At 42.2% G+C, this 13145-nt stretch overlaps 1 protein-coding gene across 5 annotated transcripts in view; it reads left to right on the forward strand.

Annotated features, from left to right (window-relative positions):
• Positions 1-10719, forward strand: part of pcbp4 (poly(rC) binding protein 4) — a 47577-nt gene extending 36858 nt beyond the window's left edge. For all 5 annotated transcript variants that reach the window (XM_043708494.2, XM_087994521.1, XM_043708496.2 and 2 more), the window contains exons 12-13: positions 5683-5852; positions 7892-10719. In XM_043708494.2, the coding sequence (XP_043564429.1) occupies positions 5683-5852; positions 7892-8204 (483 nt within the window). In that variant the 3' untranslated portion in view covers positions 8205-10719. The remainder of the gene's footprint in view (positions 1-5682; positions 5853-7891) is intronic.
• The last annotated feature ends 2426 nt before the right edge of the window (positions 10720-13145 follow it).

A 13145-nucleotide genomic window follows, 5' to 3' on the forward strand; every position in this document is an offset into this window, starting at 1 on the left:
TCTTTTAAATCAAAATTATTTTTCTTTTGAGAGCTGTACAATGTCATTTTCATTTCTTCCCATCCTTCGGAAATATCAAATACTTTTTAAATATTCAGTGTTGGTTGAACTGAACCTGTTGTGTTAGCAAGTCCCGAGTTGTCTTCTGGATACCCAACTGATGTCAAATGTGATTTGTTAACCACTATCTAATATATTATTAACCTGCTCAGTTATGCAGTATCCAAGAAAAGATGGAGTGAGTGAAGGATAGACAGAGTGGTGTGTGGTCAGAGGATAATGCTAAAGATGGGCTGGAGTTAACAACACTGCACAGAAAGCAAAAATCAAATGAGGGCGAACAGAGCAGGATGTTTACCAATGGATTCATCACAACTGATAAATCTTATCTTCCACATATTTGGACGTTATCCAGAAGATTTGGAGATCAGTCTCTACCCTTCCAAATAAATACAGGGGAAAAGAAAAGAGCACTTGCTACAGATTTCTCCCCCATCCTGCCACAGAGCCAGCAGGTCATCCTACTATAATGCAGATTTCGTTAACATGAATTTGCTATAACACGATTGATAAAATGGGGACACTATTTCTAAAGTGCCAAGTTTTAAAGCGTGTATTGGTTATAACACGATTCCAATCCCGTTATTTTAAATGCTGCTGCTTTTGCGCAATTTTCTTGTAACATGGGATTGCACAAGAACAAAACTACTGCGGTATAGCAAAACTGACTCAATGTGAGATGAGGCAGCAGAGATAGCTCACCATCTGTTAGTGATGGATCAGTAACAGTATGAAGCTTTGATTGACAAATCGCCCTCCTTGAGCCAGTGGTTGCATTAAATCTCAGATCAGTCAGCATTAATCAGGCAGCACTCAGCCATCTTCACTAACAGAGAGGTGATGCAGCACAGGCACTTGCTGCACAGCTTGCTGTCGCATACCCTGCCTGTTCATTGAGGTTAACTGAACCCTTCCAAGGCTAAGTTAATCTGCAGCCATTCCTGGAGTGGTGACCTCTGATCTTTTCTTTCACATTTTTCATTTTCAGGCAATAGCTTCAAAAGCGGTACGGGGTTGCTTAAAAAGTCCAGTGGTGAAAGGAACCTCCGTACCATGGTGCAGTGTAGGTTTATACTAGTGAAAGGCTATAGGGTAACTGTACAATGCATTGGAACAAGGGTGACTGTACCTCTTACTACAAATAGTGATTATGCCTCACACATAATTTCATATATGCAATTGCATAGGTACCTCTTTAAATGGGACAGTTATAACTTATTATAATTTACTTGTAGTTCTGTGGAAATGAAGTGGATATATTGCACTGTTTTATGTATAGTGAGTATTTCCCAATTTATGAACCGACAACCAGGGAGATTATATGTCATATAATATACAGACTGTCCCTTCACAATGAAAGGACCTCACTTATATCTAGTATAGGCACTATTACAATGCCTCATTTGGACTCGTGTTTATGATGTTGGGTAATGACTTATTGCTGTGAGGCTGATGTTGTCATCCTCTGGTCTGTTGCTGCTGCTGTCCTGTTGAAGGACAGTTCTCTGGTTCATGTCAGTTGGAATTGAGTTGCAATTCCAGGCATGTGATGAATGTGAGGTGGATTCACAGCCCCTGCAAGGACTCTGCTTATAAATAGTCAGCAGGGCAACACAATGCTCTCTTCAAAACTCAAAAGTATCAAGTGACAAAGGCAGAAAAGAATGCCAACCAGACAACACACACCATAAGGCTTTTGAAATTCAAAACCAGAATGAAGAGGTGTCTGTTTCATAAAATGGATGACAGGACAATACTGGAGAGACACTAACTGTTGGAGGTTTGAGTGCTGTTGTGCAAGTCAGGCTTCCATATCCATAGGGTGTACAGTACAGTTAGGAATCCATAGCTTGGACACTACATCCCAGCATTCACATCATTTTTAAAGACTTGTATTTATATTGCACCTTTCAGAATTGTACATCTGATGCTACTTTGTAATGAAAAAGTATTTGAAGTGTCGTTTCTGTTACCATGTTGGGTCCAGCTAATGTTTCAACTGAGGATTTAAAAAAAAAAAGCCTCCCTTAATGCTCCCCTGAAGTGTCAGCTTTTAAATAGTGACTGGGGTGAGATCTGAGCCCACAGTTGGAGTCTCATGAGAATGAAGGACTTAAAGAAAATTATGATGAAGAAAGTGTTCTGGAGAAATTAGCGGGACTAAAACCTGGCATTATTTTGGAGCTGACAGCTCGGCTATGGTTTATGAGAAGTGTTAATAATAGTGGATGCACTGGTTTTGCCCTGCCAGAGTGCATTATCTGTTTCAGGTTGTAAGTACAGGAACAATAAAGGGGAACCAGTTAATGTTATCATTTGATTTTCAAAAGGCATTGGCTAAATAAGAGCTTGTTATACAAGGTTAAAGCTTCTGAAATAGACAGGAAAAAAAACATTTTCAGGATGGCGGTGAGTGAAATGGAGAACTTCAGGGAACAGTACTCTGGTCTCCTCTTTATGGTATATGTCAACTTCGGAGCTGAAAATGTGTTGCTGGAAAAGCGCAGCAGGTCAGGCAGCATCCAAGGAACAGGAAAATCGACGTTTCGGGCATAAGCCTTTCTTCAGGAATATGTCAACTTCAGTCCAATTAAGTGGTTTTTTTTAAACAGGTAGGTAGTAAACTAAACCATTTGGGAGATGCAAGGAGGCAGAAAAAAAGGTTTAAATGGGTGAAATAAATGTTAAGAATGTAGTTTAATGAGGTGAAATAGCAAATAGCACTTTGGAAGAATTAGAATTTTCTTTTAAAAGGTTAGACCAGCCAGTGTTGGCTAAAATCAAGATTTTGGGCTTCTTGTGCTTTTAACAGTTAAAGTGCCAATGCAATGACCAATTGGGAAGACAAATGGTACATAAACTTTGATACTCCAACTGCTTTGGAATGCTGAAACAAATCTGATTTCAAGTGGTCTCGCTTATCATAAGTGTTCGGTGGGACCATACCTAGAATACACTTCTGTGATTGTACTTACAGAAGAGACTACTTGCCTTGACAGATGTTTGATGAAAGCTCACTAGATTGATTCCCAGAATGAGATGGCTGCCCTCTGAGTGGGTTAATTAGAACAGGCCAGAATATTGTTTCTCCATCTTTTACTGACCAATGTTATTAAAATGTTTCCAGTAGATATGACAGAATAAATGTTTCCTGGCTACAGCATGTGAAACGAAGGATCACAGTCTCAGGATAGGGGGCCAGTCATTTAAGAATGTAGTGAAAAATTGCTTCACTCGAACATGAGTTTTTTGAATTCTTTACACCAAATAGTTGTGAATGCTCAGTAATTCGGAAGATGTTTTTTTAAAACCCACAGATTCTAAGACACAGGAAATGAAAGAATCTGGAGATTTTAGATAACTAACAATTATTGTATTCTAAGGCAGAGCCAGCTTGTCGTAAAATCTTTTTTTTTAAACAGGAGAGATGTAAATGAGTTGGTGGTTCAGGGATGTTTGCTAGATTAAGTCCTGGAATGAATAGGTGGTTGTCCTATGAGGGAAGATTGGATAGGTTGGACTTGGCTTCACTGGCATTAAAATGAGGGGTAGTTTGATTAAATTTAAGATTCTGCATGTTCTTGACAAGGTGGATATGGAAAAAATATTTCCTCTAGTTGGTGAGTTCTCAATTAGAATAGTGCAATAGTTGCATTTCTCAGGACGGCCCATTCCCCTCAAACACTAACTTTTCTACCTCCAATAACTTGTGCTTTTGTCTTGTTTGGAAAATTATTTAGTGAGGAAATACCAAAAGTTGATGCTGGTCTTGGGTCTTGCCAGTAGAGCTGTTCTTCTTGCACTTGGACTTCCGTTGTCTCTGATTATTTCCAATCCAAGCGTTAGTGCTGTTCTTTGCTATTCAGCGAGATAAGCTATAGAGATTGTGCTGTAACATGATTAAGACGAAAAACAAATTTATCTTGGTAAAGCAGACAAAGTGCCAGAAATGCACAGTTATAATTCTTGAGGTGAAAGATCTAGGCAAAATACCATAAAGACCAGATTTTGTTTCAATTCCCTAACTTTCTTAGCTCCAAATTTTAGACCAGAATAATTCTGTTTAGGGTAATTGAGATGTACAGCACGGAAATAGACCCTTTGGTCCAACTCATCCATGCCAGCCAGATATCCTAAACTAAACTAGTCCCATTTGCCAGCACTTGGCCTGTATCCCTCTCAACCCTTCCTATTCATGTACCCATCCAGGTGGCTTTTAAACACTGATCGTACCAGCCTCTACCACTTACTCTGGCAGCTCATTCCATACATACACCACCCTTTGCGTGAAAAAGTTGTCCCTTGGGTTCTTTTTATATTTTTCCGCTCTAGTTTTGGACCCCACCCCAGGGAAACGACCTTGTCTATTTCTTCTACCATGCCCCTTATGATTTTATAAGCCTCAGCCTCCGACGCTCCAGGGAAAACAGCCCCAGCCTATTCAGCCTCTCCCTATAGCTCAAATCCTCCAACCCTGGTAATATCTTTGTAAATCTTTTCTGAACCCTTTCCAGTTTCACAACATCCTTCCAATAGGAGGGAGATCAGAATTGCATTTAGTTTTCAACAGTGGCCTAACCAATGTCCTGTACAGCCACAACATGACCTCCCAACTCCTATACTCTATGCTCTGACCAGTAAAGGAAAGCATACCAAACGCTGCCTTCACTATCCTATTTACCTGTGATTCTACTTTCAAAAAACTGAGTCTGCACTCTAAAGTCTTGGTTTTCAGCAACACTCCCCTGGATCTTACCACCAAGTGTATAAGTCCTACTGTGATTTGCTTTTCCATCTCACATTTATCTAAATTAAACTTCATTTGCCACTCCTCGGCCCATTGTCCATCTAATCAAGATCCCGTTGTAATCTGACCTTCGCTGTCCACTGCACCTCCCGTTTTGGTGTCATCTGAAAACTTGCTAACTATATACCTCCTATGTTCACATCCAAATCATTTGTATTAATGATGAAAAGCCGTGGAGTCAGCACCGACCCTTGTGGAACTCCACTGGTCACAGGCCTCCAGTCTGAAAAACAACCCTCCCATCACCACCCTCTGTCTTCTACCTTCGAGCCAGTTCTGTATCCAAGTGGCTAGTTCTCCCTGTATTCCTTGCTAGCCAGTCTCCCATGGGGAACCTTGTTGAATGCCTTACTGAAGTCCACGTAAATCATGTCTACCACTCAGCCCTCATCAATCCTCTTTGTTACTTCTTCAAAAAGCTCAGTCTTAATCAGACACTTATCAGGAATGGGGCAAATGTCAGGTTATATTATGGGCACTCTTGTGATTGAGTTTGAAATATTTTAAAGATTTGAAATATTTCACTTTAAAAGAAGAGAGGGAGCTTGACTATATCCTGCACTGCTGGGAGTATTTGGTGGCTGTTTAGCAGGAGCTTTACTCTGTATCTAACTTGCTGTTCCTCATTACCTGTTGAGTAACTTAATGTCACCAATGATGTAGGTTGACTGAGATGCGTATTGCTTTTTTCAGTGTCTGGTAGAGCACAAGAACTGTTTAGTTTATTTTCTAAATGAAAAATGTAAGAATTAAATAATTGTCAGGATAGGCTGTTGCATTTTCTTGACTAATCCATGCCTGTTTTTCCTCAACAGTTAATAGGCTGCATCATCGGAAGGCAGGGCAGTAAAATTAATGAAATCCGGCAGATGTCAGGTGCTCAAATCAAGATTGACAATCAGGTTGACGGTTCAACCGAGCGACTTGTTACAATCACAGGGGGACCCCTGAATGTCAACTTGGCCCAGTACCTCATAAACGCATGGTAAGCAAACCTGGAGGTCTACCCCAGAACAATACCGCGCATTGTAGTTGTCTGCCAGCACAGTTTTAGTAGTGGGTTGCAGTGAGCTATTTGAATAGTGATGGAAACAGTGTAGAACTAAGTGGACTCGCTTATCTAAATCCACAGCTTGTCATGTTTGGAGTAGGTAATTAATTTTGACATCTGATCCATGCTTTTTCATGTATCCTGAGATAAACCGGTGCCATAACCACCACCCAGAGAACAGTCAATGCCATTCTCCCCTCAATTATCAGGAGACAGGAGAGAGGTGAAGTTGGATCACTCTTCACTGTTCCTTTCTCTTTCTTAATTGAAAACACTGGCTTCTACTCTTGCTCTTCCCAGCCCTGATTATTGTATCAGACACTAGTATCCTGTCACTCCTTGCACTGATGTTCAGGATGAATTGTGACAGCACCTTTATTGGTTTCTTCACTTTTGCTCTCCTTTTATCTTGCTTGGGGTATGGTTCCACGGGTACTGTTCAACCTCTGGTAAACCACGTAAATGGCCTAACCTGTGCAAGCTAGGCAGCAAGTGCCAAAGGGCTAGTTGACCATGGGTATAATGAGGTTCAGCCCTGCCTGATTTGACTGAGTGTTTCCACTGACTGGATCCAGCAGGTGGTGAGGTTTAAGAGACAGGAGGGTAATAGGACTGGGAACCCTGGCTGAATTTCTGCATCCACCCTGAATTAGTGCTGGAGGAGATTACCCACTGCCATGCGCCTAAGATCAATTAATTCAGCTCAGATCAGACACTATGTTGGTCAATGAGGCTACTCACCAAGTCTTGGTGAAGACTTTTTGCGAGTTTTCAGATACTGGACGTTGCAGTCTCTTTGAACTCTTTACAAATGGAGTGCACCAAATCATTGAATCACCACATTTCATCAGTAAAGCATGTTGGTACCATTTCTAGGTTGCACCAGTCACTGTTCCTCCCACTCATTTGTTATCCTCCTGTTTGTATCTCCTCTCCCTAGGCCATGTTGGGCCAATATAGGAGTCGGGGGAATTTGGCATGGGACACCTGAGACAGATCAAAGCCTCAAGCTCAGTGTTAGTCACAATTAGTGCAAACCTCCTTCCTTTCAGCCTTTGGCATTGTGCACCCTGTATTGGCTGATCATCTAATGTGCTGGCTGTCTGCACACTCCTCTACCTAACCAGTGCTCAGTTTGATGACGGTCGGTGTGTATTATCAAGAAGCCTAGGTAAAGGCCCACACCACAAGATGCCAGCAAGATGACATACAGTTGGTTCTAAGACCAATTAAGAAATTTTGTTTTCAACAAAGCCTGAATATTGTAAAATTGGAGGGAGATGACAGCTTCAAAAGTTAGTGTTATAGAAAATAGAGTTTAATGTAGGTCAATTAGAAAAGAGGAGGGTTAAAGAAGATTCAATTGGTAGAAAGGGAGGAGGATTCTGGTTTTGACTTAGCCTCCAAATTTAGTAGGTTTCACCAGTGTATAGGTGGTCTAGGAGATGACCTGTTCAAAAGTGGGAGGGAATGGGGCTGGGTGGGTTGCTCTTTGGAGGGTCGGTATGGACTGGTTGGGCCGAAGGGCCTGTTTCCACACTGTAGGGAATCTAATCTAATCTCGGCATCTCCCTAAACAAGCCTGCACCTTCTGTGCTTTGGGGAAAGCACTGGGATTTGCTCTTTGGAGCCAGTGTCTCCAGCAAACAGTCACCTCAGTGGAACTTTGATCAAGTTGTACACATTGAAGGTATTGTGAACCTCGAGTCTGGCTTCATTCTGCGTGTTCTTGGTAACATGGGTTTTAGCTGGTCAAAGGTTGTCAAGCTGTGATGGTTCCCTTGCATGTATTTAGTGGTGTTTGTGCGTGTGTGTGTATGTTTAATTCAATACGCAAGTATTGAACCTGAGGCATAATGTATCCGTACATTTGTTTTACTGTCATCCTTCACCACCCTTCCTTAACTCAAATCTTTTTCTATTCCTCTCACCTAATATAACCCTGACCTCTCTCCACCTCTCTTTCTTTACAGTTTAGAGATGGCTAAAACCACCTCCCAGAATGCTTCCATCACGACCCCAGTTGACCTCAACATGACCTTCTCTCAACCTACCAACCCTGCCTCTTCCCCACTGGCATCGATGAGCTCCACCCTCCCATCCTCTCTGCTGAATGCCCCCTATGCCATTCCCATCTCCAGCCTCCTTGGCATGAAAAGCGTACCTTTCCTGGCACTGTCTGCGGCCACTTCGGGGCCTTCTGGGAGCCTATCAGCTTATACGGCCAAAATCTCCTCATCCAATGGGGTTAAGAAGTCTGAGCGACAGAAGTTCTCTCCGTATTGAAAGGATGGTGCAGCTGCCCAGACCCTGTGTAGAACTAGTGAGGTAACGAGTGACGGGAAGGAGTCATTGGGAGTTTCATTCAGATTTGTGAATTTTGTTGTTTAGGAGGTCTGTTTTCATACAAGTCCATACCTGCAGACTAACCCCCTAAAAGTGGCTGAATAGCCTTTACCTGATTCCCTCAGTGTTCAAAACAAAAAGAAATCAACATTCTGAAAGCTGGCTGGACTTTACAAATTGAATTTCCTGTCAGTTAATTGAGTTTGATACTGTGGCCCAGAGGATGAGTGCATAGTTCAGTGTCTAACTGAACCATGTGGTCCACAAAGACCTCACATGCAATCTCAAGTAGGGTACCAATTGGCCTCAGTGACCCTGGGTTGAGGGAGGGGGGTTGGAAATTCAGCCTTTGTTCCCACTCCTAATTGGTGTCATGACCCCTGCTGGAAAGAGACCAACGAGTATTGGCAGGCTGATCAATCATGGGGGAAGGGGAGGCCATCCAAGTTATGTTTGGGTTCAAACCCCCCTCCCCTTCCCTCCCCTCCCCAAACCCCACCTGGTCAATTAGCCCACTGATGCTTGTAGTCCAGGCTTCCAGTATGAATGTTAGGCACAGGAACAGGTTCTGTGGAACTCTAACCCAGCATGAGTCACTGCCTTTGAGAAAGAAAGGCACCAAAGTGAAAAATGAACGTTGATTTTTTTTAATGTAAAGGCGATTTGGAAACCGGCAAGGATTTGTTTTTACTGATGCCAGCTCGCTGTGAATTCTGGGAATCAGGGAAGCCATGTAGAAGTCACTGGGCATGAGGGGGCTCGGCACATTCCGTAATCTAACTACTTCCTTTGTGCTGTACTTCTCCAGATTAATCAAATGTTTAAAGGATTTTAGTTATTATACCTGATAACTTCAGGGATTATTTCAATATCAAATAATTATAATGAAAGAAAAGCTGTTCAGTGTTTGTTTTCTTTGTTTCCCCTCCGATAAGAACTACAAGCATCAAATGACCACACCAGGCTCTCACAGCACAGTCCAGTCTCGAGTCACTAAATCATTTATATTTTGAATGATATCCTTTGGCAGCCCCCAAACAATTGCTATCTGGTTTTAAGGCACAGGCCTAAATCAATCACCGTTGGCAAGCTATGCAAAATTTAAGTGTTTGTTTGTTTAAAAAAAAAATTCAAAATCTACTGAAATTTTCAAAGACTGATTTGACTTCTGCCGTCACAGAGGCTGACTTTTTTTCCTTTTAAATGAAGAGTTGTCTTGCTCGTTGGAACTGGAAGCATTTTCTCATTTATTTGAAAAGAGGATCCCTTTTTCCAGAAGTTCTATTGTGGCTTCTGTATTCTCAAACTTGATGAAACACAGCAGGACAGGATTGAAGAAGGGAACAAACTTTTTTTGTCCTCCCTCATGAGCTATAGGTGTAATTGGAATGCAACACATCGCTCTCAAACTGACACATGTGCACATGCTCTCTTCTGCGCTGGACATTCCATCCCCACTTACACAATTTTTTTGACATGGGGCCATTTAAAAAGTGCTTGGTTCACTAAGCTGGGGAAAAATGTTGTTTTCTTTAATTTTTTTGCGTTTAGAGCTGAATCCCAGACCTGGTCTTTGTGAAGGACCATAAGTGAAATTAGTTTGGGCACCTTTAGCCTGGTTCCCTTTTGGGCACAAGTAAACTGCATGGTACAAATTGATAGTCACTCTTGTAGGCTATAAAATTGCTGGTGTGGGAGATGAATAAAATGTCACACATGCAGTAAGGGACTTGATTCTGTTGTTGGTGTAGAAGTGCATTAATGTGGTAGCATAGAGGAGCTTTACCCGATATTCAGTTCTGTGCTGGACCTGCCCTGGGGGTGTTTGGGGACAATGTAGAGAGAACGTTTCTCTGAATCTAACCCCATGCTGTACTGTCCTTAGAATGTTTGGGGACAGGTATCCCTCGCTTTGGCAGAAGATATTTGCTCAACCCAAGAATAAGTTAATGTTTAGTTTTTATAATTTTTGTTCTGATTCCAACAAGAGGAAATATGTCCTTTTTTTTTGGGGTGGGGTTGCCCAGTGAAAACTATGGCTCCTGTAGGTAAAGGCAAGGACCGTGTCTCTTTGATGACATTCGCATCTCAATTGTGTCATTTACATCGCCGAGATGGTGTTTAGTTAGTTGCGCCTATGATGAGGTTCAGAGGGGTACCAACTTGTTGGGCCCCTCCACTGAGGAAAGCTTTGTGTAAAGGTACAGGCAGACACTGTGAATGCACAGGGTTCTGGGCTGACAGCCATATCTAATATTATAGACCCACTTCTTTGTTCCCTTGTCCCACCTCTGCCCTCATCCTCTTGTGTTGGTGGTGTTCAAATTCACTCTCCATTTTCCTTTGCAGTTGTTTCTTTTATATTTCCTGTTATGTTTCGTTAAATAAAAGTTTTTTATGCGACACAAATTCCTTTTATAAAATATTAATAAAAGTTTTTTGGCACATTACAGGAGTTCTCTTGTGTGACCCTTTTTTTGGTCTAATTTTTAAGGTTCCTTTTTCAATTGGAAGTTCCACCTTGTTTGTGAGATATTGTTGAGCAATGCATCACACATTTTTGGGCTTGTTGTCAGAGAACTGCCCAGGACTGTTAAATCGGAGTGGTGGGGAGAGAAAGTGGCCCATTGCTCCTGCTTTTGATCACTGATCCAGTGATATTTACTGATAAGGACACTTGAATGGAGTCATAGCTGTGATTACTGTCATGATAGAATGCCTGTGGTAGCGGTATGTACCATCTACACGATACACTGTAGCGACTTGTCAAGACTCCTTCCAAACCAGTGATGTCAACACACAACTGCTGCCCTTGTCCTGTGGTGTGTGAACACCACAAGCTGCAAGACCCTTACCAAGTCACAAGCCATCCTGCCTTGGGACGAGACAAGTGCTTTCACTCGTCATTGAGCCCAAATCCTCAGGGCATAAACCCATAATGTCATAAGTTAAGTGCACTGCAATGATTCAAGAAGGCAGCTCACCACCACCTCTGGAGAACATTTTGGGAGATGGGCGATGAATGCTGTCCTAGCTAGTGATACACACAATCCAAGGACCGGGGGAGGAAAAAAGACACATGCATGAAGAATTTCAGGTAAAGAGCCACCCTTGTACCATTTTAAAACAAAGGAATGCTGAAAGGGATACAATGTAATTTGGTTTCAGAATGAATGGTGCTTGTATAGGAAAGGAATCCTGCAGCCACAAAAATAATTTGATGTTTTCAGATAATGTGGAAACCAGTTTCTGTCTAGATAAACATCTGATGCACGCTTCAGACTGTCAGGCAATGAAGCAAAACTTTAATTGCAAACTAAATGGAGAATCTAACATCAACTGAAAGCTGAAATCAAAATCACCGATTGCTGGGAAAACTCAGCTGGTCTGGCAGCATCTGTGGAGAGACAACAGAGTTAACGTTTTGGGCCCAGTACCCCCCTCCAGAACCTTTCTTGTTTTTTTTTGTTAAATCATCTGAAAGCTGATGGTAAGGGCTGAGCCTGTAAACTACCTTTATTTGGCATTGGTTAATTTAGCTTCAGAGTGTGAGCACAGAGCTTTAAATATAAATTTAGTGGAAAAAGAATGAAGATTTTAGAGGGTACAGATCAAATCCTGCATTAATGATTTTGGCTGTGATCCCATTCTGTCAGTTATTCCCAAGACTGCACTGAGGCAAATTTAGGTCCAGAAAGGGGGTGGGGTGAGCTATGAAATAGTGAGGGTTTAACTCTGGTTTCCTCTTACTCAACTCCCACTGAAAATGTATCTCCAGCGATGCATCTTAAAACCGGGAAAATAGCCTCCTCATCACCCTCCTTTTGGTTTTTCAAGCATGGTACATTAATCCATCAAGAATTAGACACTGCACAGGAAACTCCCTAGATTCCCAGGGGCTTGTTCTGGATGAGTGAAATGGCTGATAATGAATCTGCCCTACCTACTTCTGGAGCTATTTTGTATAGTAGCTGCCCTCCATATTGGGAGAAAGTGAGGGCTGGCGATCAGAGCTGAAAATGTGTTGCTGGAAAAGCGCAGCAGGTCGGGCATCATCCAAGGAGCAGGAGAATTGACGTTTTGGGCATAAGCCCTTCAGGAATCGGATTCCTGAAGAAGGGCTCATGCCTGAAACGTCGATTCTCCTGCTCCTTGGATGCTGCCTGATCTGCTGCGCTTTTCCAGCAACACATTTTCAGCGCTGCCCTCTATATTGTCTGACCCATCACAGAGCCTTGGACTACACTTCTCCATGGAGAAATATCCCAGTTGACTCTTACCCTGTCCTTACCTGTGTACACAATAGGCTAAACTGCTCACTGTGGAACTGCAGACTGATTGATTGCCTCTTTTTCCTAGGTTGAGGTCAGTTGTACACTGCAGTGGAGATCATATCAGCCCACACAGGTGACGAGTGAAAGCTGGGGACCCAGGAATGGGATACAACCCAGCCTGTTCCTTTCTGTCTGTTGGTGGCTACTCTGTGTGATTGTGACTTTTTCCAAGCTTATCATCTTGTGTGTGTATATCTCTCCCTTTATCCTGCCATCAGTCCCTTGGATCAACACAGGGAAGCTATGCTCCGGTTCTTTTGTGATTTCCTTTTTAAGTATCAGAATGCAGAGACAAGATTGGTATTCCAGGTCTGAAGCTAAACTCAGTAACTCACTGTCGCGTTTAATTATGAGGCTGTCATTGTCACAAGTGGATTTATATCTTATGATTGCAGCAATAACTTATATTTAGTGGCTACAGGAAAAGAAAGGCTGCTTTGTGCCTCCATTAGTAAAATATGCTAGTCCCTGTGGTCCTGGGCCAAAAACACATGTCCTATTCTCAATCCACTTCAGCTTGCCTTATCCAAAAGCAGCAATAACAGTG

The sequence above is a fragment of the Chiloscyllium plagiosum genome, unplaced genomic scaffold (genome assembly GCF_037043375.1).
Source record: "Chiloscyllium plagiosum isolate Xiang-an unplaced genomic scaffold, Cpla_swu_hap1 HiC_scaffold_14, whole genome shotgun sequence".
Classification (NCBI taxonomy): domain Eukaryota; kingdom Metazoa; phylum Chordata; class Chondrichthyes; order Orectolobiformes; family Hemiscylliidae; genus Chiloscyllium; species Chiloscyllium plagiosum.